Raw genomic sequence first — 25,667 nt, 5'->3', positions numbered from 1 at the left:
GTCACATATTACACTACCATTTAAAAGCTCGGGGTTGGTAAAGATTTTTTCATGTTTTTGAAAGAAGTCCCTTATGCTCACCAAGGCTACAGTAAAAACAGTAATATTGCAAAATATTACAATTGAAAATTTTCGATTTTAATATATTTAATATACTATCCTTCAGAAATCATTCTAATATGCTGGTTTGCTGCTCAAAAAACATTTATTCTTATTATCAATGTTGAAAACAATTGAGCTGCTTAATATTTTTGTGGAAACTGCAATTATATTTTTTCAGGATACTCTGACCGATAGAAAGTTCAAAAGAACAGTATTTATTTGAAATAGGGTTTTTTTTGTAACATAAATGTCTTTATGGTGACGTTTGATCAATTTTTTTGCATCCTTGCTGAATAAAATAATTAATTTCTTTAATAAACACTAGTTTGTGCATATAAAATATATTGTATTTGTATTAAAACATTACAAAAGTTTAGTCTCTTAATATATTATCATTATACACATTCTAACACTAAAGTATTTCAAGGATTTCATTCATTCAAGAGCTACTGAAAGCTGCACTGAAAGCATTTAGTCTCTCGCATGCGTTACCTGGTCTCCTTCATGGGGCTGGTACTGAAAGCGGAAAGGCAGACAGAACGCAGTGTTGTGGGCCTGGAGCAGAGCATCTCTATCCTGGCTCTGGTTGAGTCCAGTCACTGCCGTGTCTAGCTGCTGAAAGCCATTTTTCATATTCTGGAGGGTTCGGTTTCGGTTGGAGAGGTATCCGCGTATAACCCGAGTCACAGACAGGTGGTACCCCAGATCCGTGCACTGCATTCAACATCAGCCAGATGGCAAGATAAAGACAAAAAATAAGAAAATACAGTCATTGTTTGAGCAAACATGAATGTTCTGATTCATGCTCACTGACTAAACCTGCGGTGATGTTTTTGATGTGACATGTTCTACTACGTGCCTCAGGCAATTGGAATAACAAACCATCACACACATTTCAGAGCTCACTAGAGAGCTGAAGATTTCAGTGCCACAAAAGATGCACAGTGCCTATCAAAGAGTAGAACAATAGTAAAGTCATTGAAACGATGAAATGACACAAATGGAAGCGTGGGAATTATCTAGTGACTCTGTGAGGTGCATCCTGGGATTTTACCAGTACTGCATGCATGCTGTATGCTGTGGTTGGCTCGTTTCTTTCATCTTTGTGATTCTACTCGTTCATTCAAAAATAGTTTTGTCAAGAAATGTATACATAGGCCCTATAAATATTTGTCTTATAAAGCTTTTAAAGCATTTAAGCATAAATATTCAGATCAAAAGCTGTTTAAGAAGTGTGTTCATGGTTTTCTTTAGTGTTCTCTCAATGGACACATCCAGTAAATACATTAGAAAGAATGGTCTGTGCTATTTTTAGGTCAGAGGTCAATTCAAAATGAAAAGGGAACTAAAACAACCACACCCTAAAGAGTGTCTAGACTGATGGTAACTGATGTAGGACAGCAGTGTGTTACACTCACATCAATCAGAGTGCAAATATCCTCCAGATAGTACTTATTCATGGAGGCATTAGCTGCTGCCAAGTTGAGCAAGTAGTCGTTACGAGCTTTAGTGCACTTCAACTGAGTTTCCTGTACTTTCCCTTGTCTCTGTAAAGAAAACACAAGTACAGTGGAAACTTGGGGTTAGAGATAAAGTGAGATCTTGCTCTTCCTGTGCCATCTTCACAGAGCAAAGCTCCGGATGTTACCATCTTTCTTTTTTCACAAACTACCGCTTTTACCTTCTCCATCAGTCTCTCAATTTTTTTCACGGAGCTGCGCCTCTGCCCCCCTGATTGGATGAGCCCGAGATCAGATGACTTGCCCGTCTGTTTCTCCTCCAGTCGTGTGGCTTCTTTGAGCTTTCCTTCAGCAGCCAGACAGTCGATGTGGTACTGATGGTAAGTCTTCAAAGCCTGTAAGAGATGCACAGAAAATTCATATTTGTATCTTGTTTATCAGTAATATCTAAACATCTTTAACACAAGGTAAACTTACTTGAGAAATAAAATTTTGTATTAAGATTTAATTCAATAATAATAAATCAGTTTATTTTTACCCCATGTGAATTTTTTTTTTTTTTTTTAACATAATCCAGATATTTAAAGTTTATTGATAGATTAATTAATAAAACAAGATAAAAATATAATAATAACGCCTATTATTATTATTACAAATGTTTATTTTTACTCCATAGGCAAATCATTGATATTGTTTTCAACATAATAAGCCAGATATTTAAAGTTTATGGTTAAATGTATAAATAAAACAAGGTATAAAAGCTACAATAACAAAAACAACAATAATAATATTAATAATAATTATTCTTATTATTAATCTTTATTTTAAATGTATCTTGTTGTATTCATGGCAAATAATTGCTGTTATTGTTTTTAACATAATCAGACAGACATTTGAAGCTTATTGTTAAATCTATGGATAAAGCTAGATAAAACTATAATTATTATAATGATACAATTATAATAAATTATTATTATTATTATTAATATGAAGTTTATTTTGAATCAATGGGCTAATCTTTTTATTGATTACCATAATAAGCCATGGCCTGGTTTCACAGACAGGATTAGATCATTTTAGATTAAGCCAGGATTAGGCCTTGGTTCAAACTTCAATTAGGACATTTAAGTAGCTTTTATAAGTGCCTTAGAAAAAAACATTACTGGTGTGCATCTTGAGACAAAACAATGAGACTGACATATTTGAAGATACGTCAGTGCAAGTTGCTTTCCGTTAAAACAGCTCAAACATGCATTTTAGTCTGAGACTAGGCTTAAACCTTGTCTGTGAAACTGGGGGTATACCTATTTTTATTTTTTTATGATCAAGCTTAGCGTATTTATTTTAAGAGACATTAAATACCTTCTAAGACTGCAAAAAGACATACATACATGCAAACAAAAAAAACCTGAGCCTTGAGCCAAGACACTTGTGGTAGGCAAGCTGTTTGTCTACTGGAGGGTAGAGAGCACACAGCTGCTGTCAGCCGGGGTCAGTGGGCTTGATCTTGCCGCCCTGACCCAAGCACAGCGAGAAAAATGAGCTCTGGAAAGCAGGGGGACACGTGGCCTTTTTGTGCTACAGGATGGACCAAAATGCACTGAGGTCTATAGAAAGACATGCAGACACATTCAATCGTGAATGCATGAGCAAATATGTGCATCATGTGGTATTTAGTCAACTTTAATCATGCTGTCTTTGGCCGCAGTGAGATGATGTTATTCAAAGCTGATGCCATTTGGACTCTATTTCAGTTCACTAGAGCGTGTTGCACAGTGTAAATTTAGCATGTTCACAGCGAAACAGCCTCCGACCTACCGTCTGCATCTCTGTGGTGACTTTCAAGAGCTCGTCCTGCATCTGGAGTCCCACCTCCTTGCTCTGAAACAGAGAATAAGAGTCGGTGTGTGAAATAAGGAAGATGCTTTGGCTGTGTTTTGTGTGGGAGTGATTCATGTTGGTAAATAAGAGAGGAAGAGAAAGAGGGTAGATGTTAGATGTCGGAGCTGGTAATATGGTGGGGATTCTGTACCCGCTTTGCCAGGCGGTGTGTGTCCTCTATGCAGTGTGAGAGCCGCTGCGTGAGTGTGTTGCCGCAGAGCTCACTCAGTGAACTGTGATCTCTACTCTCCTGCCTGGTCTGGGTCAGCAGAACAGACCAGCACTGAGCCACCGACAGGTCCAACTGCTCCTTCCTAAACAGAGAAAGGAGCAGGGGAAAGAGTGGTTAAAGTCGCAATCTAATAAAAGTAGCAACAGATCTGTTCATCCTTATTGTGAGGTACTTCAGAGTGAAACGGAATCCTGGAAAAGAAAAATGTATGCCGGGAACTTGGTTCTATCAGTCGGTTGTTGTTTGAATGAAGCCTGCTCTAAATGCGAGCTTGCAGTTGATTGTGAGAAATGAGCGGTTTTAAGCAGACTAATGATTGGAGAAGTCTGGCATATATCACCAGAGAGAAGTCTTCAGTTTCACCGGATAATCCAGTTTGATTCAAAATTACAAGGTCAATTAAAAAAAATAAAAATTAAACATGAATAAATACAAACCAATGAAACAGTTCATATGGAGTAGCTCACATTTTAGACACAATATTGGCAGTTACTTTTATGTACTTTTGCTCCACCAATTAAAATATTTCAGAACGAGGGCACAGCAGTTGCGCATCTCAGAGCAATTACACAGTAGTGGTGTTCCTAAATGGATTAGTGTTTTTGAACGAATTGGTTGAGTGGCTGATTCAATGACTAACTCACAAATACAGCCACTTATTTGGTTACTGAATAACATGATGTGTTTGAACAAATCGTTGCGTGAAGCCACTCTATCTGTCTATCCATCTATCCATCCATCCATCTATTAGGGCTGTCAAATTATTTCTATTCCACTGCATCTCATGTTTTTAAATACAAAAAATGTACTCTGAGAATGGCGCTTCAGCCCTTTGTATTAAACTATGCATAAATACATGATATTGTTTTGTTCATGATGGACCCCACCTATCCATCCATCCATCGACCACCTATCCATCCATACTTCCACATATCCATCCACCCATCCATCCATCAACTACCTATACATCCACCCATCCATCCACCCATCCATCCATCCATCCATCATCCATCCATCCATCCACCCACCCACATATCCATCCATCCACCCACATATACATCCACCCACCCATCCATCGACCACCTATCCATCCATACTTCAATCCACCCACCCATATATCCATCCACCCATCCATCCATCAACTACCTATACATCCACCCATCCATCCACCGACCCACATATCCATCCATCCACCCACATATCCATCCACCCACCCACCCACATATGCATCCACCCACCCACATATCCATCCATCCACCCACCCACATATCCATCCATCCACCCACCCACATATCCATCCATCCACCCACCCACATATCCATCCATCCACCCACCCACATATCCATCCATCCATCCATCCATCCATCCATCCATCCATCCATCCATCCATCCATCCATCCATCCATCCATCCATCCATCCATACTTCAATCCACCCACCCACATATCCATCCATCCACACATCCATCCATCCATCCATACTTCAATCCACCCACCCACATATCCATCCATCCACACATCCATCCATCCATCCATCCATACTTCCATCCATCCACCCACCCAACTATCCATCCATCATCCATCCATCAATGCAAAAAGCAGGGTGGGTACCTCTTAGTCTTCACTGTGAACTTCTCGCTGAGTTTCTCCAGAGAGCGGGCATATTCTGCCTCAATCTCCCCTCGTCTGCGCAGGTACTCGCTTAGATCCTGCAGCTGCTGTGTCTTGACCTCCACCTGCGCGTCTAGGATTTTTAGCTGCTCTGATAACTGACCACGCACCTCTGAACAAAGAGATAGAAGGGAAAGAGATCATGTATGGATGGTTTTCAGCACAAAAAGCAGCATGAACTGATGAATTTGCATCTCCTGGCACTAGTGGCTCTGGCCTGGGGCTCAGAGCTGATTGGATGAGGGAAGACAGCATTCCTAATACTGCCTATAAATACATCACAGTGCAGGCCAACATCTCACACATAGAACACACATTACATTTTGAGATGTACATTAGTCTGTACTACCTAGTCAAGTAAAAGAAGAGAGCATGATATCAAATTAATTTCTCTTTTCCCCCCCATTTTTTATTTGTTTAAACAACAATCAACAACAAACATATTCACACATCAACACAACCAACAACACAGCAGACATAGTTATTTTACATTGTATGTGTATATAAAAAAATTGGTTTTGAAGATAATTTATGAAAGAACGCCACATGAGAGTGAACTTAGACCCAGAGTCCCTTAAATTAAGTCTTATTTTTTCCAAACTTAAGAATTGTAAAACATCCCTGGCCCACGGTTTTAAAGGCGGCGGACAGGACTGTTTCCAATTAATTAAAATTAAGTGCCTTGCCAACAGAGAAGTTAAGGCTATACAGTCCAATTCACTTTTTGACAAAGTGTTTTTTCACACACAATCCCATAGATGGCGGTTAAAGGATTTGCACAAACACCTTTACTAAATATTCTAGAATCAAATAGATTTATTTTACCTTTGATTTGAGTCTCATACTCCGCCAGACTCCCCTTTTCCTTTCTCAGTTTTCCATGTGATGTCATGGTCTCCTTTGCTGGTGTAGCGCTCCTGTTGACTTGTTCACAGTGGCTCACAGTCTGAGATGATCACGCACAGATTTCCTTCCTGTTCACGAAGAAAATACTCGAATTCCGTATTGGTGTTTTTATTTTGCAAAATGATTTATATTTCCATTATAGAAAAACATGTCAAGTTCGGTCTTGAGTTCCTACTGGGCTTCTAAAGAAAAATCTTTTCAGTCTTCCAATCTGTGCCCTCAGCAGAAACGGAACAGGGAAGTCTCTGTGTGCATGCGTATGTTTGTGTGCGAGTGTGTGTGTGTGTGTGTGTGTGTTTGTGAACACGGAGGGAGTTCCAATCAAAGCAAATCTCTCTCAGCACTGAGCATGTGCATTTAAAGATTAGTTTTCAGAGCAGAGAACGTTGCAGGGGCCTGATAGTTTTCTAGTTCGGTTTCCTGAGACAGTGGTTAAATGCGATTGTCCTTGCCTGGAAGAGACAGTGAGAGAAACACAGAAGTTTGGTAAGAAGGTGGGACAAAGACAAATGTACAAGACAGAAACAAACCATAATTGGAATATGGAAGTAAATACAAGATAAGAGAGAGACAGGAGAGGAAGAGAGAAAGAAACGTTACTTCAATATGACGTGTCACAGGCACTTCCAGAAGACGAAAACGGTTAAGCGAAAAGAATGCACCTGCCCACATCCTGTTTGTCTTCTATAGTGTGTGTGTGTGTGATTCAGAAAGATTCTCATATGAAGATATCCTGTCAATCCTAAGTTAAGTATCCACACATTTTATAACTTCTAAAAACCAACCTCTTAAGTTCCAACAGTTTTACAGTACTTCACACTGAATGTCAAGTGGCAACCCAACACGGTACCAAAACTGTACTTACCTTTGTACAATGCAAACTGTCCATGTTGGCACGTGCCTAAATTGGCTGCTTCCACCAAATGACAGATCAGTTCGCAACACAAATAGAGTCTGGTTGGTTGGACACACAGCCTTTGATATCAACTAACAACAATATAGGAACTGTTTACTTCTTTTTTAGGAAGCCTGTTTATTTTGCTATCCTAGCTATGAACAATTATATGGTTAGTTGCTTTTTACTATTTGCATTTAGCATCTTCTGTCTGCAATCTAATCAAGACAAACCTGTGACCCACTTTTGACCTGAGAAGCACTAGTCTAAAGCTTGAGCTAATAACTCAAATTAAAGGCCTCAAACACATCAGGAAGGGAAAAGATCTGACTTAGCTCTGACTCTGTCTTAGACAAGCTACGTGACTGATTGTTTGTTGTATGATGGCAGCCTGAACTGCGCAGGAGTTCCTGTGAGTTGCGCCAGTGATGGCCGTTGGTCTTATGAGAGGGTGGAGGGACCTGAGTCATCATGGCTCTTGGCACAAACCCACACAGTCATAGTCAGACCAGGGGAGTGCTGCTCCAGCACTGTGCATTACGAATTTAGAGTACCACACATGTACAGGTGGGTTTCTTCTTTGTATATAACCTGAGAAATGCAAAAAGAAATGTTCGGCACATTGTGAGCTAATGTGCATACATTTAATAGGCTATACGGGCTTCTCAAGATAGTAATGTATTTATTTAAATGTGTTGGTGCGCATAGTACGTGTTTTAGGTCCTGGATTCATAAACTTTTTATGTAAGCCAAATTGCTTTGACGTGAAATGTTTAATATAGTACCGTCTGAGATTTTAAGTTAATATTTCATGTGCATGTTCGCAGTTGTCGTTAATGGTCGCATGACATTCAAGTAGACAAATAAAATATTTAATCTTTTATCTTGATTGTTGTCATTTTTATTAAAATGATTTATTAATTTTAATTGTATATTTGTATAATTCAAATTCAATCAATGATTAGCTTTTTATTACAAATCCAAGATTTAGGACTTTGGATGTAATATAATTGATTGATTAGTTAACTAATTAAAAAAACAACATTATAATAAAAAAATATAATAATTTTAAAATAATATACATCATATAATAATATAATGTAAAACATGTAATAAAATCGACCAGCCTTGCAATACAGAATGATTTTTCAACATGTAAATAAAACAGAGAATATTTTACACAAAAAAAAGTTTTAGGTTTGATTCAATTTGTAACTTGTGGAAATTGTTTCAAACTAAATCCAGCACCTTTTTTTTAACCCTGTCACATGAGCACAAAGCGTTTCATGCAACAATGGCAATACATAAATACATAATAAATAAATAAATATTGCAATTTACCCATAATTTAAATAGTATAAACATTAATTTTAGGCAACATTTCCCCATCAACTGATTCCATGCTAAAGGCACATCATGTCCTCTCAGTCATTGAGCAGTCATGACAGTCTGCTCTTCACTTCCTCCATCTCAGTGTTTAGAGGTCAAAAGCCTAAGCCAGCCAATCAGAGCTCAGCAGAGACTTCATTATGATAATGCTATTATTGATTCACAAGAGTTGAATCGGATTTGTGCACAATGGGGTTGAATTCTATTGAATTAGTGTATGCCAGCACATGCCAGTGCTTTTTTGATATATACTCTTGGCAGTGGTGTCTCTGTTTTGCAGAGAAAGGTTGAATCATTTGAAATAGAAAACTCTAATCTGATACTTAAGGCAAAATTCTGAAGTATCAGAATCAGCATTTCTCTCTCTCTCTCTGTGTGTGTGTGTGTGTGTGTGTGTGTGTGTGTGTGTGTGTGTGTGTGTGTGTGTGTGTGTGTGTGTGTGTGTGTGTGTGTGTGTGGCTGTGCGATATAGCTAAAATGTATCACGTTTCATATCGTTCGATATCGAGTTATTGACAATTTTTATAACCTTTTTTTTCTTTTTTGAAGACAAGTAGAAAAGTTTTTAAAGAATTTAATTTAAGAATTTAACTGCACTGTTTTATATAATCCACATTATTAAAGCAAACAACGAAGTATATTAGTTTTAGCAGTCAAAAACAAAAAATATGTCTTATATTTAGATAAAAAAGTAAGTGTTAAAGAAATTCTTGACCTTAAATAAAATGTTACACTTACAAAATGTGTGCAATGTAAAAGTGTAAACGTAGAACAATCAAGGCAAACTTTGAGGTAGATCAACATCTGTAATACAAACCTCTAAAACTGTAAGAGATATTGGGATGTCAATGCGGTGACGCAAGCGAACATGAGAGCAACGCAACCTGGCTGTTGATCGTATTGGTTATTTGCTTGTCAATGGTAGCACACTGATTTATCAAAACATCTGATAGGCTGTTTAAGATCTACAGGAAATGCGCGCGCATTTTATTGAAAATATCAAGCGCTATATCGAACATTTTTTATATTGTTACCGACAATGGTGTACAGTCGATAAATACAGATATCTTTATTTTTTTCGATAGATAGATAGATAGATAGATAGATAGATAGATAGATAGATAGATAGATAGATAGATAGATAGATAGATAGATAGATAGATATAGATATAGATATAGATATAGATACACACACCATGGTGTTCAGTCATCGGATTGCATAACGCATTTAGCAATTTACACATAAGCAAATCGATCACATAGGCCTATTTGCAGGGCAGTAGTTGGGGTATCCAGGGCCCCGGCTCAGGTTGTTGCTGTGGGTCCCCCTTGAAATCTGCCAGCTACACATAAGCAAGCATATATATTGATCCAGCAGTGTGAAACCACTCCGGTGTCCTGACTGAGTGAATGTGCCCGTTTAAACTTGATCTGTCTACTGTATTGACTTGAGTTAAAGAAACTGAGGGGAATTGGAGATCCATGGGATCAATCCTGTTTTACGCTCCCAGTGGAGGCTGGGAAGAAGCTGAGCTCGGGTCTTATCTCTCAGAGCAGAGCACCACAGGGACCCGCACACACACACACACACACACACACACACACACACACACACACACACAAACCGCTGTGTTCTCTCATTGCCATGGAGTGATGCTCCTTCCACACGGACAAAGGCACAAATATTAAAGGCTGAATGTAATGCATCACCCAAATATGAAAGATCGGGTACATTTACTTCCACTCATTCTAAACCCTTCTTTCTTCAGTGGAACACAAAAGAAGACAATTAGCTGAATGTCTAACCTGCGCTTTTTTGTAAATGGTAACCATGGCTGTAAAATATGATTTTCAAGGCAAAATCTTTGTCTTGACAGATAGACAGCTCACACAAATCTTTAGTATGGCTTCCAAACACTTTGCTAATAGAATATGAGATGTATGGACTAGTTTTATGGTCCTTGTTTGTCTTTTTTTGGAGCCTGAGGACCACTTTTACTACATGGAAAAGGGCAGCTTCTACATTCTGCATCTCATTTTGTCTTCCAATGGGGGGGAAATATGTTGTCTATCCCTTTAAATAACATTAAGCTCACAAGCTGTGGAAGTGCACATATCTTTCAAAAGTTTGGGGTCGGAAAGATTATTTTATGTTTTTGAAAGAAGTCTCTCATGCTCAGCAAGGCTGCTTTTTATTAATCAAAAATACGGTAAAAACGTTATCCAATTTAAAATCGTGATACTATTTTCAGGATTCTTTGATGAATAGAAAGCAGCATTTATTTGAAATAGAAATCATTAGTTCCAATGTAAAACTCTTCACTATCACTTTTTATCAATTGAATGCATCCGTGTTCGAACGGTAGTGGACATACAAAACAAACTAAAACACTAACACACACTGTATATTTCCCAGCAGCTCCCACAAACTCTTTCCTGACAATATGCCAACACAACACTCAAGTCACATACAGTGCAACATACCACACCACTCAAAATGGAAACAACCCAACTTTATTTGTCTAATTACACAACAGTAAACCACAACATCATACCTACCTACACAACAGCACAGAAACTCATGTGATGTGACCAGTGATAACGCAAACCACATCCGTGACACAGTTAGTCCTGACTCTAACTCGTGATCTCTTGAAGCTACAAATGTGTGTCTGCATGTCCACAGACCTTATAAATGTTCATTATACAAGTAAATGCCATCACAAATGCACCAAGCACCAATAAAGTAGCATTATTCTGAACACACATGTTGAATGTGGACTGACTATGATAAAGTGCATTTCTGCAAAGGCAATTAGCAAATATGGCCTGAGACTAAGTTGATTAAGATATGCCTTGCTCTGATTGCTGCCCATAGGAATGAAATATCACAAATGAGATCTTTGTATAATCTCAATGGTTTCTCCTAGTCAGCAATGCGATTAAGTCTCCCATTTTTCTCCTGAGGAAAAGGTCCAGTAATCTCACTCAGAAGAGATCTCAACAATAGCTATGTCTCCATCCACCTATTTTTATGCACATTTTGGGATATCATCACATAACAAAATGTGCAAAAATGCGCATTAAAAACGTATGTGCTCAAATAAGGCGCATATATTTTTTACATAATAAGAAGACATGCACATAAACTATGATGGAGACACTTTACTCAACAGTGGATGTGATTGAATATTAACTGGACCAATCACATCGCGCAGCATCTCAAACTTCCATTTTTAATACAGATATTTCACACCAATATCCCAGGAAGTGACGATTTTGTTCTCTTGAACACGTGGGAAGGAAACGCTGCTTTATTAGCAACTGTTTTATGCATTGCAATTTTGCGCACAAGTTATCACCTTGAATGGAAACATACAGTAGCTAACGTCTCAGCTCATACACTACCGTTCAAAAGTTTGTGGTTGGTAAGATTATTTATTGTTTTGAAAGAACTATTTTATGCTCGCCAAAGCATTTATTTGATCAAAAATACAATAAAAACAGCAATATTGTCATACGGCCTCATTTCCCATAACTCACTTGAGCTATGAAAGAGCAACTTCTGAGAAATACACTTTTCTTCTGGACAGGATGGATAGATAGCAGAGCTTCGAGGGACAGCTCAGAGGAGTAAATGTAGGAGCGGAGAGGTCATGCTGATATGAGACTGCTTATCTGACAATAACGATTCCCTTTCTGCACTGTCGCTCCTTTTCAGCATGTGTACATGAAAACACACACAGACACGCTCTCTCACACACACTGTGATCCCATATTAAGAAGCTTGAGTCACTGTATTCTTTCCAGCACTTCCCCTGAAGTCTGACATCGTGACGTGCAAGGAACTCATCTCACCTCTCCCTGTGTTTCATCCCTGTTTATCTGCCAAGTTCTGCCTCTGAAGACTCATACATCTATCTTTCAATCCACCTTTCTATCCCAACTGCTACATATCTGCATTTAAAAGGGTTAGTTCACCCCAAAATGAACTCATCCTCTCATTGTTCTGAATCTGTATGATTATCTTTAATCCATCCATGATACACAAAAAGGAGAAGTTTATCAGAATGTTGATGCTTCTCTTTTTCATGAAAAGAAAGTAAATGATAACCAGTGTGTCAAGCTAAAAAAATAAATAGCAAAAAGTACTATAAATGTGGGGAATCATGTGTCTTTCAAGTCTTATAAGCCATACTGTACTGTGAGAAACAGACAGAAACGTAAGTCATCATTATTAAGCTCTCACAACACCCGCGTGTCATTTCAAACCTGCATGACTTTCTTCCGGGGAACACAAAAGAAGATCATTTGAAAAATCTCTGTGCTTTTTATGGTCATACAATCCAGAGTTGTTTTCGTCCCCATTAGTTTTGATGGCATGGACAAGACATTCAAAATATCTTCTTTTGTGTTCTGCAGAAGAAAGTAAGCATTTCAGATTTGGAATGACACGAATTATCCCTTTAAATTTTGTTCAGGTTTGACACCAGTGATGCAAAATGTAATTGGATCTTGTGTGTCTTGTAACCAGTCGTGACATGCCAAATTTGAATGACTATATGATTTGAATATTTAAATCCCATAACTGAGATTTGATAGCGAGGGTAGAAGATTTTATTCAAAGAGCACAATAAATGTAGGTTTATTCCTCACATAAAGCTATAGTATGAGCTCAGATGACTTAGTGCACAAGTCATATGGACCAGCCTGCTTGTATGATACTTTTATAGTGCTTGACGCCTTAAAATCCCTGGTCATCATTTCATTTCATTGTATGGAAAAGGACAGCATGAACCCTCTGCCAAACATCTCCTTGCATGTTTGACAAAAGAAAGACAGGTTTGGAACAACATGAGGGTGACTAAACAATGACAGAATTTTAATTTCAAGGTGTACTGTCTCTTTAAGGGTGGTTTGAAGTGTGAAAATGAAATGTAGGAGGTTGTGCAAGAGGAAGAGGAAGAGAAAGAGAGACACAGGGAAACCCTCAGCCAAATAACAACACCACAGAGGTAGAGTAGGTGAGAAGGGAGGTGGAAGTCTGAAGCAAAGAGGAGAGACGGACTGCCTGATAACAATCAATGCTACCGAGACACCCTAAAAGAGGAAGCAGCCCGTGTCAGTTAGTGTCTTTCTCTCGATGTGGCATTCATGCGCAGTCAGACATGCAAAAGAAAGCACGACTAGCCTATGTGTGGAGTGGACGCGTTAGACGGATCTGCCAAAAACACCGCACACACTCTCATCCTATATGGGGGACAATGCAACTAAGAAATGCTCGCTGTCACACACAAACATGTCAGTGAGCCTCCACTGCGTGTGTGAGGAGATGGAGGGCGAACACATAAACATACAACCGGTCATGCTGAGAGGAATGCACAGTGCATTTACAGTCATAAATAATAAAGAAAGCCCAGTCTTACCTCATTCTCCAAGGGTCTGTCTCTCGCTGAACACACAGAACACTGTGTTTGAGTCACACAGATTTCATGCAGCCAGCTTGATTTCACCCCCTCTGACACATTCTACACACATGACCCCCTCTCTCTCAGGAGTGCATTCAAAATAAGGTGGATACACACACACACACATAAGCACGCATGCTAGAAAACAGCTCCCTTCTTTGGTTCAAACACATGCATGCATGCTGAAACACTGCCCCTCTCTCTCTCTGTCTCCTCCGCTCTCAGGCAATCAGAGAGAATGTCATAACCGAAGCCACGCCCTCTTCGGCCCCCTCCCCGCAGGCTTACTATAAATACAGGGATGGATATGAATATGCTGTCTTGTTCTCTTAGACTTCACCCCCTCCCGTTTTGTTCCATCTCTCATTCCTAATATTCCCCCTCTCTGTGGCCATGAAATGCTTCTCTTATGACCTTGCATTGTGCTCGAGGACTACCAGCCCCCCTTTCTCTGCTCTGCACGCACACACACACACGTTCAGGATTAATGTACAGTCATGAATCTATTTAATGATCTTGCAGATGAGCTATAAAACTGATGCTAATGCCAATCCAAGAGGGATTGAATGGGTAAGAGCTATATAGCTGGGTGATAAACAAACAATGGCCGACGCGTGCACAGTCTGCACACACACATACACCTGCTGCTGGCACTGTAATGGCCGGTTTACACAGAATGCGTTTTTTCCGCTCCACTGCGCTGTTTTATTTGTTTTGTTTTGTAAACATGCACCGTTTACATAGCAGGACCGTTGACCGTTACGCCGCGTCGAACTTTTAAAAACGTGATTGTTTTCCATTCAACTGCGCTGCGTCTCGTTTTTAAATGCAACACGTTCTCTGTGAACGTACTGTTGCTAACTGTTCTTACGCCACGCGCGCGCTGTCATGTGCTAATGGCTTATCTATCTCCATCTAGTATGCACTGGTCTGGATGTGCACATTTATGTATCTCATTAGCTATGCATACAATAAGAGCAGTGAATAACGATTTTTTTTTTTTTTTAGATGAGTTCGCACCAAACAGGAAATGGTGCCCACATAACCGCCAATTTACTCATCACAGCAACCACTAAAGGAGACTGAAAAGTGTTGAGTGTGGGTCGCGGTCTTGACTTGTAAAAGTGCCACAATCATTAAATTTGTTTTTTTATCTTTCTGTAAAAATACCTACTTCATTTGCATATGCATGAGAACAAGTGTAGTTATGCAAATAAGAAGAGCTAAAGAGATTTATTTTTAAATATCTACAGACAGAAAAAGAAAGAAAGAAAGAAAGAAAGAAAGAAAGAAAGAAAGAAAGAAAGAAAGAAAGAATACAGGTTTGGAATGACAAGAGAGTGAAAAAATGTACCGCTTTTCCATTTAACGTCTCAAATGAGAAATCAATGTAAATGTAATCATTTAATAAATATTTAATTTAATAAATAATTGAATATTCCTGTTCTGAGTTAGGCACTCTTAGAAGAAAAGGGTTCTGCATCATATGGATTATTTTAGGGGTTCCCATCATAAGATAATTTTATGGATTTAGTTTTAATTAATTAATTTAGTTTGAACTTATTTTTATACATTTCATGAACAGCTTGTAAACATATTGTATCACCAGAAAAAAAAAAAACACTGAAATACCTTTTCACATAAACAGTTCTTTAAAATTGAGTCAAGAGCCCTATAGTAGAAACCGATTGAACGTTTTTTTTTTCTAAGAGTGAGCAAAGAGAAGTTCAACCCCTTCACCTCCCCCATCTTTCCTGTGCTTGTTTCCTTCCTCTCTTGGGTTAAGCCTGTGTTCGCTCTCTTTCTATCACTATAAAATCCTCAGGATGTGACAAATAAAGGGAAATAAAGCCCCCTAAATCCTATAATGTGAAACATACACACACAAACACACACACAGACAAAATTACACATACAACCAGACAGAAACACACACTCGAGAGAAACATCTGCAGCTGCAGTGCAGCCCAATCGCACTATATAAAAAGATTGATGATTATTGATCCCTAAAGAGAAATTCAGTGCAGCAGCACCAATATTAAACAGAGCGCACTCACAACACAACTATACATGCGTTCAGTGTGCATAATGAACTATATGAATGTGTGATGCTGTGTGCAGTTGGTCAAGAAGGACTTATAAACTCATGGATGTAATACAAGGATTGTTGCACATGCTCCAGCTCCCTTGTGGCAAACCAATGGCCTACTCTACGGGAACCATCACCCCACCCATGAGTGCTTGGAAAGGCGACTCCACTGTGAGGGTGGCTGGGGGGAAGCCATGATGTGACGTGAACATTATAACAGGTTGTCAGATTTGTGCAATACGAGAAGCGACTTACAGGGCCCGGCAGGTAACAACCATGTACGCAGTTCAACATTGTCGGCGCTGCCTCTGATACGATTGTTTCTACAATTTCCCCTCTTCCCGCATCAACCCGTACTACGCCGGCCCGTCCTCCCTAGGGACAGTTCAGTTTCCACTTGGTCAGTCAGTCCTCAAAGCTTTGACCTACTTCATGTCTCCGGTTTCGAACACGTACTCATAGCCTCGCATGCACAAAACTGCACATGCAGCGATGCAAATGAACGCCATGTGGTGATAACAAAGCTGATTTCACCTGCTGTGGTCTGATGAACACATCAACAAAGCTCCGGTTCAGATGCTGATGGACTGCAGAACGTGACAATGACACACACACAGACGTGTGCATTGATCAGTAGGGTTCAAAAGTTTTAGATCACACTGAAAATCTGAGATTCAAAATCTTTTTTTAACTTGGAAATATAGAGGCTTATTTAAAAAAAATGTAAACCCTCCATGAATAGGAAATATTTTAAATTCAAATGTAGGCAAATTTGCAGCATGTGACTTTATTCAGATGGGTCAGGTGTTCTTGCTACTGGAGAACATGAACATCAGGTTTCACACAAACTTAGGACATTTTTCATTTCAACTTTCACTCCAATTCTGATGCTGATAATATAATTTGCAATAATAATTTAAATGGGAAAATAAAATTAAATAGGGAAAAATGGGAAATAGAAACACTTTCACACTTTTAGACCACTTACTTGTATATAAAGACTCTCTTGAAGTTATAGATGTATTTTTCCAGTATATATAGCATGGTATATGTTTAGAATAAAACAAAAACAAAAAAGAAAACAGGCAGAAAAAGTTTCATGCAACAAGAAATTGCCACATCTTAACGTAATAATTCTATAGAACAGTGAATTACTGAAAATGCATCCATCACATGAGTCATGTAACAAAGAACTCTGAATAATGGAGTTTCAGACTAAAAGATTATGAGAATTATGAAAGTCATGAATTCAGCAGAACAGTTTCCTACTTAAAAAAGGGGAAGCTAAAATGAAAGTTACTGCACTCTCATTTAATTATTCATGGGTAACGTTTAAACACTAATTTAAAGGTTATGTAAAACAACAAGTAAGCCATTAGGGGGAAAAAGTGTAAACACTGTACCTCTATTAAAACATTGCTGTTTGTTTGAGTCTGCAGCATTGTGCAAACAATGGTATGAGTTTGGGGCAGGACTTTCTGTTTGTTAACCAATGGCAGATAAGAGAGTGTTTCATTTATTTTATTATTTGTACAATTACACACAGCAGCTTTATCCTACAACCAGAGAAAAAGACTTGCCCGAAAAAGTGCCTAGCTTGCTAGCACAATTCTGTGGCCATTCTAAGTACTGCAAGTGTGATGCGATTAAAACCTCAGCTGTGATACAAATTTGTCATCTGCTGTTTATTATTCAAACTAGCATGCACCATTTCTCTTGCAAATATATAAATCTCATAAAGCGATCTGATAGGAATTCATCAAACAGTATGGCTTCACTGCCATACGTATTCATCTCTCTTAAGCAATTAATCTCTCCTAAGCAACTATGCATAAATAATAAATAATAAATAAATTTACATATGTAAATTATCAAAAACAAATTACATTTTTGTTACATGTTTTTTTAGGTATTATTATTGCAACATCTCAGAGTCATTCATTTGCTTAATTTATGCTCTAATATTGTAGAACAGGGACTATTGACGTATGCAAAAAGATTATTATCAAACAATAACAATCCTATTAAGTCAACCTGGGGTCATGAATTGTTAGTGAAATTATGATAAACGGTTAGGGTTCTATTAAACAGGTCCGCGTCTTTGAGACACAAGATATCTACGGCGAGTACATGCTGTACAAGGCTGAATAGGGAACTGAAGGTAGGGTGAGGACATGAGGGTGTTTCTACCGGCACTTGGGGGGTTGGGCTACTGTGATGTAGCTGTAATGGCCCAGGGGTGAAAAGGCACCGCTGTGTAAACTAATGTCAGTGTGGATCATCGCTGTGTGTGCGTCTCATCTGCTCAGCCTGTCTCACAGCCTTCTCCAGCTCCCCCTGGGACAGCAGCCTACAGTGGAGCAGGGCGGAGAGCAGCTGGGCCCGAGAGTTACAGATGAACGAGTGGGACAGGAAATAGGGGAGACCACCTCCACTCTTAAGGAAGTAGAGTGGGACTCGGACCATGCCCATTACCTGGGAACAGACAAGAAAGTTGCATAATAAGAGTTTGTGAGTACATTTACACGCACATGAAAAGAATAGACAGAGCTTTTACCTCTAAACCATGGTCAGTGGCTGTAGTTACAGCTGCTCTCTCGATCTCTTTCAGCTCTGGCTCTGTCATCTTCTTGATGTAGAAGTGTGTGATGAGCCGAGGGGAGGATGGAGATTGAGAAAGGCAGGAGGATATGTGATCGTCCACGCCCACCGGCACAGCCACGCCCACCTCCTCGTGCAGCTCTCTGCTAAGCCCCGCCTCCAGCGTCTCCTTGGACGGGCTCACCAATCTACAGATTACAAAATACATGAATAATTACAGTGCATTTATCAACAATTTTAGACAAATCATTTAAAGTTTTAATTTCGTGCAGAAAGATGAACTCACCCCCCTGGGAAACCCAGCAAGCCATCAAAGCGCATCTGCATCTGAATGACATAATCTCAATTCAGGTTCATAAATTCAACTTCAAATTCATTGATTTACACGTTATTTTTAAACTTCCTGCTTTGGAACCTGTCGTAGTCGCACTCTTCAAATAAAGGTAAAAAGATGTAGCCTATAGATCACAGTAAGCGCACTCTTTCTTACCAGAACTATATGTTTGATTGGGATTTTCCCGAAGAGTTTGGCACTTGAGTCTCCGTAAAGCATAATGTGACACGCATGTCTGAAGCCCTCCCGTGTCAACGCATCTTCTCTCGTGATCCGTTCCGCCATCGCGGGACGAGTGACAAACAAACAAACTGTTGGTTTAATGACGCGTATTGATAAGTAAGATCAATAACAATATGCGTGTTTGTTACTACTGCTAGCAACAACGTGTCACTATAATCAGCTGACGTTGACCATTTCAAAATACTAGTCCACTGAGAAGAACGCAGCTGAGTCAGGACAATAAACCATATAGGCTATAAAACAGAAGTTAACATAATAAAACTGTGTGCACATTTTTGTATTTACCACATCTGTCAAAAAATAATAATAAATAAATAATAAAGTCTGAAACCTTAAAATGTTGGAAAGAGATCCCAAATTATTTCACAATTAATTCTAAAGATGCAATAATAATTGCATTAACCCATTTGGCCTCCCAAACTATTGTAAGTTTGGACTTGAACACAATAATTCATTTTTATTAGCCTAAATAATTCATTTTTACATTTATTTTTAATAATATATTAGTACGTAGATTATATAGTTTGTTTATTACAGTATTGCATAATATGCAATAGCTGGACATTAAGAATTCATTGCTTAGCTTTTAAGTAACTTCTTAGATGTAGCCTACGTCTGTTGTCCTATAGATGGCAGTATCAACTAAATTGTGCTCCTGAAGAAAAAGAAAGAAGCCAGATGAGAAATATAAAGTGAATATAGATATGAGTCCCCTTCTCTCTTGTGTCACTCTTAATCTATGCCACCTGTGCATAGCACTAGAAATAACCTCTTATATCTAAAACTAGTGGCTTCAAAAGCAAAGCTGCCATAACTGACTTTGTCTCATATTCCCCAATTAGTTTGAAAAGAACCAGTGAATTGCTGTGGCCCTCACATAACATCAGGAAAAGGGCTTTGTGACAAAAAAAATTGTATGACTACACTGTTCATGCCATACAGCACTTGACAGGATTCTTCAGCAGCCTTAAAGGAGCTTATAGTTAAACTATGATGCTACTACCATATCTCTGACCTGATCGCCATTGCAAGCAAGGTGATGACTGGCGGAAATATTTTGTTTCACAACCACTTCTTAATTTTCAACAAAAATGATGTCTGGACTCTTGTGCCAGTTGGACATAGTGGAACATGCAAACATGATGTCTTAAATAATATAGAATGATATAATCGAGTTTATACATGGAAACATTTCTAAACAACAACAAAAAAAAACATTTATACTACAGTAAACACCACTAGCATATTCACTAACTATAAGGGAATTGTGGGTATATACTTCTGTGTGTATACGTTCTCTAGTTGTTGGCGTGTTGGATAAGGCTTTTCTGAGTCAGCCATGTGGATGTTTCCATCAATCCCTGGGCTTTTGAATTGTTAAGAGACATTTTACAGCAGTATACTGTATGGGAGACTGACTGAATTAACCCATATCCACTTCCCATTCCAGTCTGTCAAGGTTTCTATTATCCCATGGTAGGAGACAGTACATGAATGTGGAGATGTGCAGGTGTATTTAAGTGGGGCTGGGAATTTTAATTGCCGGTTATATGTACTATTTAAAATACTAAATATGATAGCGGAAGCTTATGCTGTGAATGTTAAGAGACGATGGAGAGATAAAGTGAGGTAATGAGGGTTTGCCCATGGTCATATATATCACACCACACACACACACACACACACACGGTAATACTCAGCCTCTCTGGCCTATCACTTTAGAATGTTTAACTGCTATACATTTACAGTGATTGAAGTGATAAAGTGTGTGTGTGTGTGTGTGTATGTGTATTTTACAATGGCTTTAAATGCAGTTCATCCTATCAGAATTTAGAGTCGAATCTATCTATTTTATAAAATGTAACTTTGAGCATCTGCGCATATAGACTTGAATCACGCATCTAGGATTGTTTAAGTCAGTGTTGACTCAAGGCCTTGTTAACTCTGTCCGTCCTCTCTGGGCTTACCGTGTGGCAAGAGATTGCGCCAGAATGGCTGGGCTATTCTTGAGCCTGAGCGCTTTCTAAGTTTAAAGGGTTTATGTGAGCTGCTGGCTATTGTTCTGGTGAAGGCGTCAGGGATTGTTACAGGGGATCTTGGAGGGGGGGGGGGGGGGGGGGGGGAGATATACTGCTGTCAAAATCCAGCCTAAAATAGACAGACAGCTGTGGGTGCTCATATCTAGGCTATGCGTTTGAGTGTGTGTGAGAAGGATAGTGCAATGGAGACCTAACACAACACAGACGGGCCGAGCGTTGGAGCCGGATGGGGGAGAATGGCACTGAGTCTCCATCCACTGAGTCACTTGCTAAAAGACTGATTAGCTTACATTACTGATTTGTGGGGATGGGCCGGCTGGTAATCCTGAGATTAGGGCATCTAGGGTTTCCCAAACTCTCCTTCTCTTCGTTCTCAATCACACACACAGGTGCAGGGGGGGTTGCCGTATGCCAGGGACTTACGCCACTGTCAGGTCAGCGGTAATGTAGAATCCAGGGGCCTCATTTATAAAACTGTGCGTAGGATCCTTACTAAAAGTGTACGTGCGCCAGAAAGCCAAAAATGGCGTACGCAAAAAAATATTCAGATTTATAAAAGCGTGCGTACGCCAGAACCTGCGCAGGATTCACTTTATAAATCCCAGTCAGCGGAAGATTGTGCGCACATGCGTCTCCTCCCCGAAATAACCATATGTGGAGCTTACAACGCCTAGTTTTACTATGCATATCCTCATCTGCATATCATTTGCATATGATTATTCATCCACGTGATAACATGTTTAACGGTACAAGACATTAGGAAAATATGAAATACGGATGTGCCGTCACATTACATTAATACAAATCATTTAGTAGCCTATCCTTGCCTTGTTTTTGAATAAATAAATCAAATAGTGTACAATGCATTTCAGAGAAAGTTTTTCTCAATCTTTTCCACTGGCCAAATAGTATTTTTAATTGATTTATATTTGTAATGGAAACAGATAGACCTTGTTGTGCATTATATTTGCACAATCTGCTATTATCATGATAAGCATTATCTCTGTAGCCTAGTTAAAACATTAAAACACAGCATGCCAAATGAAAAGAGTTAAAAAGCATCGCATGCACAACAAATATGTATAGGCTATTCATTGAATAGGCTATATATATTTTTAACTTTTCAGTAAATGTCATGAAGTTTAAGTGTTTAACTCCATTAACGAGCATATTTAATCTAAATGTTTATATAGTAAAACATAGTTTAAATCATTATTTTATTTAAACTGTTATTGTGAATGTGAACATGCACTGTAGCCTATTTATGATTAGGACTCATAATGAAGATTTACAGTTTTACTTCATCTGCCGTTAGATATGCGTCAGTTTCACTAACGGCCCAACGCGCTCGCTGGCGCGGACATTTAAGGTGTGGATATTTCCTTCAAGTGATAGGCTTGGTGAGTGAAATTATATTTGTAGCTATTATCTTTCTGTATATGTATACTTTTATTTCGATTTTCTGTCTAAAAGTGACCAAAAAGACATTTAACTCCAGCTCACCATCGGTGTCGCCAAACTGCTCTGTCTCCAAAATGTGCGTACGCATGGGTCAGAGTTTGCGTGGAGGTGCGCATATTTTCACGTCAAGTTTTTCTTTATAAATCCCACCTTTTGCGCAGGAACTGGCGTACGCATGTTTTCAGCCCCGTTTTGTGCGTACGCAAGCTTTATAAATGAGGCCCCAGAATTGTGGGGGAGCTGAACTCTGCTCAGCTGGGATATGGTTCACATGTGTGCGCCTGGTGGATAGATCACACATAGGATTTAAAAGACCAGGGGCCTCATTTATAAAACTGTGCTTAGGATCCTTACTAAAAGTGTACGTGCGCCCGAAAGCCAAAAATGGCGTACGCAAAAAAATATTCAGATTTATAAAACCGTGCGTACGCCAGAACCTGCGCAGGATTCACTTTATAAATCCCAGTCAGCGGAAGATTGTGCGCACATGCGTCTCCTCCCCGAATTAACCATATATGGAGCTTACAACGCCTAGTTTTACTATGCATATCCTCATCTGCATATCATTTGCATATGATTATTCATCCACGTGATAACATGTTTAACGGTACAAGCAGCTCTGGGTACAAGACATTAGGAAACTATGAAATACTGATGTGCCGTCACATTACATAAATACAAATCATTTAGTAGCCTATCATTGCCTTGTTTTTGAATAAATAAATCAAATAGTGTAAAATACATTTCAGAGAAAGTTTTTCTCAATCTTTTCCACTGGCCAAATAGTCTTTTTAATTGATTTATATTTTTAATGGAAACAGATCGACCTTGTTGTGCATTATATTTGCACAATCTTTGCACAGCATGCCAAAGGAAAAGTGTTCAAAAGCATTGCATCCACAACAAATATTTATAGGCTATTTATTGAATATATATATATATATATAAAAGTATATTTTTTTACTTTTCAGTAGGCCTAAATGTCATGTAGTTTAAGTGTTTAACTCCGTTAATGAGAATGGCATATTTAATCTAAATGTTTATATCAGAAATAAAACATAGTTTAAATCATTGTTTAATAAACTGTAGCCTATTTATGATTAGGACTCATAATGAAGATTTACAGTTTTACTTCATCTGCCGTTAGATATGCGTCAGTTTCAATAAACGGCCCAACGCACTCGCTGGCGCGCGCATTTAAGATGTGGATATTTGCTTCAAGTGATAGGCTTAGTGAGTGAAATTATATTTGTATTATCTTTCTGTATATGTAGCCTATAATTTTATTTCGATTTTCTGTCTAAAAGTGACCCAAAAAACATCTAACTCCAGCTCACCATCGGTGTCGCCAAACTGCTCCGTCTCCAAAACGTTCGTACGCATGGGTCAGAGTTTGCGTGCAGGTGCGCACATTTTCCCGTCAAGTTTGTTTTTATAAATCACAACTTATGCGTCGGAAGTGGCGTACGCCTCTTTCAGGGCCTGTTTTGTGCATACGCACCGGTTATAAATGAGGCCCCTGGAGATACAAGAGGAAAACATTCATTAAGAGGCAGTTAGTGTATTTTCCTTGCCTCCATTGAGTGTGGGTGCACAGAATGTGACCTCCCCCTCCACCTCTGACCTTTATGGCCTCTGTGGTAGAGGCTTGTGCCACTGTATGAGAGCCGATAATCTGTAACAACTGCTCACCATGTGTAGAACTTCAAAACCTGGTTCCTGGAAGCTTTGTTCAGGTGTGCCATTTCGGTTGCTCTTTTATGGCAAGTGACATTGTAATGAATTGTTCAATGTTGGATAGTAAATAACTAAAAGATACTTCTAGACAATGCTTCATTAATTTTCTGCTAAATTAATAAATGTAAAAGTAGCAAATAAAACTGCTAACTAAAACAAGATTTTTAGTAGTGATAATAGATTATTTTCAATGTAACTTACCTTTTCCAGTAACAAGCTTTTTTTTTTTTACCTGAGTAGCGAGACCAAACACTGCATCACTGAGCTAAAAACAAACTGACCTAAATGGTCCACACTCTGATGTGTTGAGGAAAGTCTGATTCATTCTAGTGAATCAGTTCATCTTAAACGGTTCTCTCTGTCCTATGTAGCATTGGAAAGTCTGATTCGTTATTATAAAGTAATCATTTTAACGCTGTTCTATTTTAACGTTGGAAAGTCTGATTCATTCTATTGAATTGGTTCATCGTAATTCATTCTCTCTTTCCATTGTGTAATTCATAGAGCAAAACGATTAATAGAAGTCTCTGCAGTATGTACTATTTTCTAATTAGTTAAAGCTGCAGTCCGTAGTGTTTTATTGGCAGAATTATCAACTTTACGTGGGTTGTGCCTCGGCACGGCACAGCGCGGATGAATCCAATGTTTTGAGGAGAATGTGCGGCTGTCAGTCACCGCGCCGGTGTGGATACTGTCAGTCGGAATCACTGATTCTACTTTTTGGAAGTATTAACCAACATCACCGGAAAATGTCATCTGAACAAGTAAGTAACATCCACTTTTGTTCTGACCAACTAAGGGGGAAAAAAGCATTGAAGTTAATTGTGCTGATTAAATCTAACGATCGCTTATCATATCACGTCAAAGCGTGCAAATTATACTTTGATCTCAAATTGTTGATGTTAACAACATCAGCATTGCGTGACTACATTTAATGCCCAGATATTTATCCTTGTTTTCGCATGGGCCCGGTTGCAGTCTCTTTTTTTCTGTTGACACTCCAAAGTCCGAAAGTCCGATTGTCGCTTGAATCTTTCTGGATCTGTCATCAAATGGATAAGTTTATATCAAGTGCTGTGAGAAAAGGCTATAAACCCCCACCTCCAACATCCTCACACGCAATATAGTAGCCGAGACACCTTTATGTGTACAGATGTGACG

The 25,667-nt window shown here is 38.8% G+C and overlaps 2 protein-coding genes across 9 annotated transcripts in view; both read right to left on the bottom strand.

Annotated features, from left to right (window-relative positions):
* The window catches only part of arhgap4b (Rho GTPase activating protein 4b), a 30,090-nt gene extending 15,808 nt beyond the window's left edge, over nt 1-14,282 (bottom strand). Inside the window, exons 1-8 of one of the 8 annotated variants that reach the window (XM_079588415.1) lie at nt 13,961-14,282; nt 6,170-6,702; nt 5,285-5,456; nt 3,595-3,757; nt 3,381-3,443; nt 1,784-1,957; nt 1,521-1,649; nt 595-816 (exon numbers count right to left, since the gene is read on the bottom strand). In XM_079588415.1, coding sequence (XP_079444541.1) covers nt 595-816; nt 1,521-1,649; nt 1,784-1,957; nt 3,381-3,443; nt 3,595-3,757; nt 5,285-5,456; nt 6,170-6,236 — 990 coding nt within the window. In that variant the 5' untranslated portion in view covers nt 6,237-6,702; nt 13,961-14,282. The remainder of the gene's footprint in view (nt 1-594; nt 817-1,520; nt 1,650-1,783; nt 1,958-3,380; nt 3,444-3,594; nt 3,758-5,284; nt 5,457-6,169; nt 6,703-13,960) is intronic. The other 7 variants (XM_079588411.1, XM_079588412.1, XM_079588413.1 and 4 more) reach the window with 7 other exon arrangements.
* A 730-nt stretch (nt 14,283-15,012) lies between these two features.
* On the bottom strand, nt 15,013-19,479 carry LOC306985771 (U8 snoRNA-decapping enzyme). Its single transcript, XM_079588408.1, has 4 exons — nt 19,183-19,479; nt 18,979-19,019; nt 18,649-18,880; nt 15,013-18,566 (listed from the first exon to the last, which is right to left on the bottom strand). The coding sequence occupies exons 1-4, from the start codon at nt 19,309-19,311 to the stop codon at nt 18,360-18,362; spliced, it is 609 nt and encodes a 202-aa protein (XP_079444534.1). The 5' UTR covers nt 19,312-19,479; the 3' UTR covers nt 15,013-18,359.
* Between the last annotated feature and the right edge of the window lie 6,188 nt (nt 19,480-25,667).

Source organism: Phoxinus phoxinus, assembly GCF_949152265.1.
Source record: "Phoxinus phoxinus genome assembly, chromosome: 18".
Classification (NCBI taxonomy): domain Eukaryota; kingdom Metazoa; phylum Chordata; class Actinopteri; order Cypriniformes; family Leuciscidae; genus Phoxinus; species Phoxinus phoxinus.
Note: the sequence above shows the minus strand (reverse complement) of the source record. Positions and strands in the feature narration are given on the sequence as shown.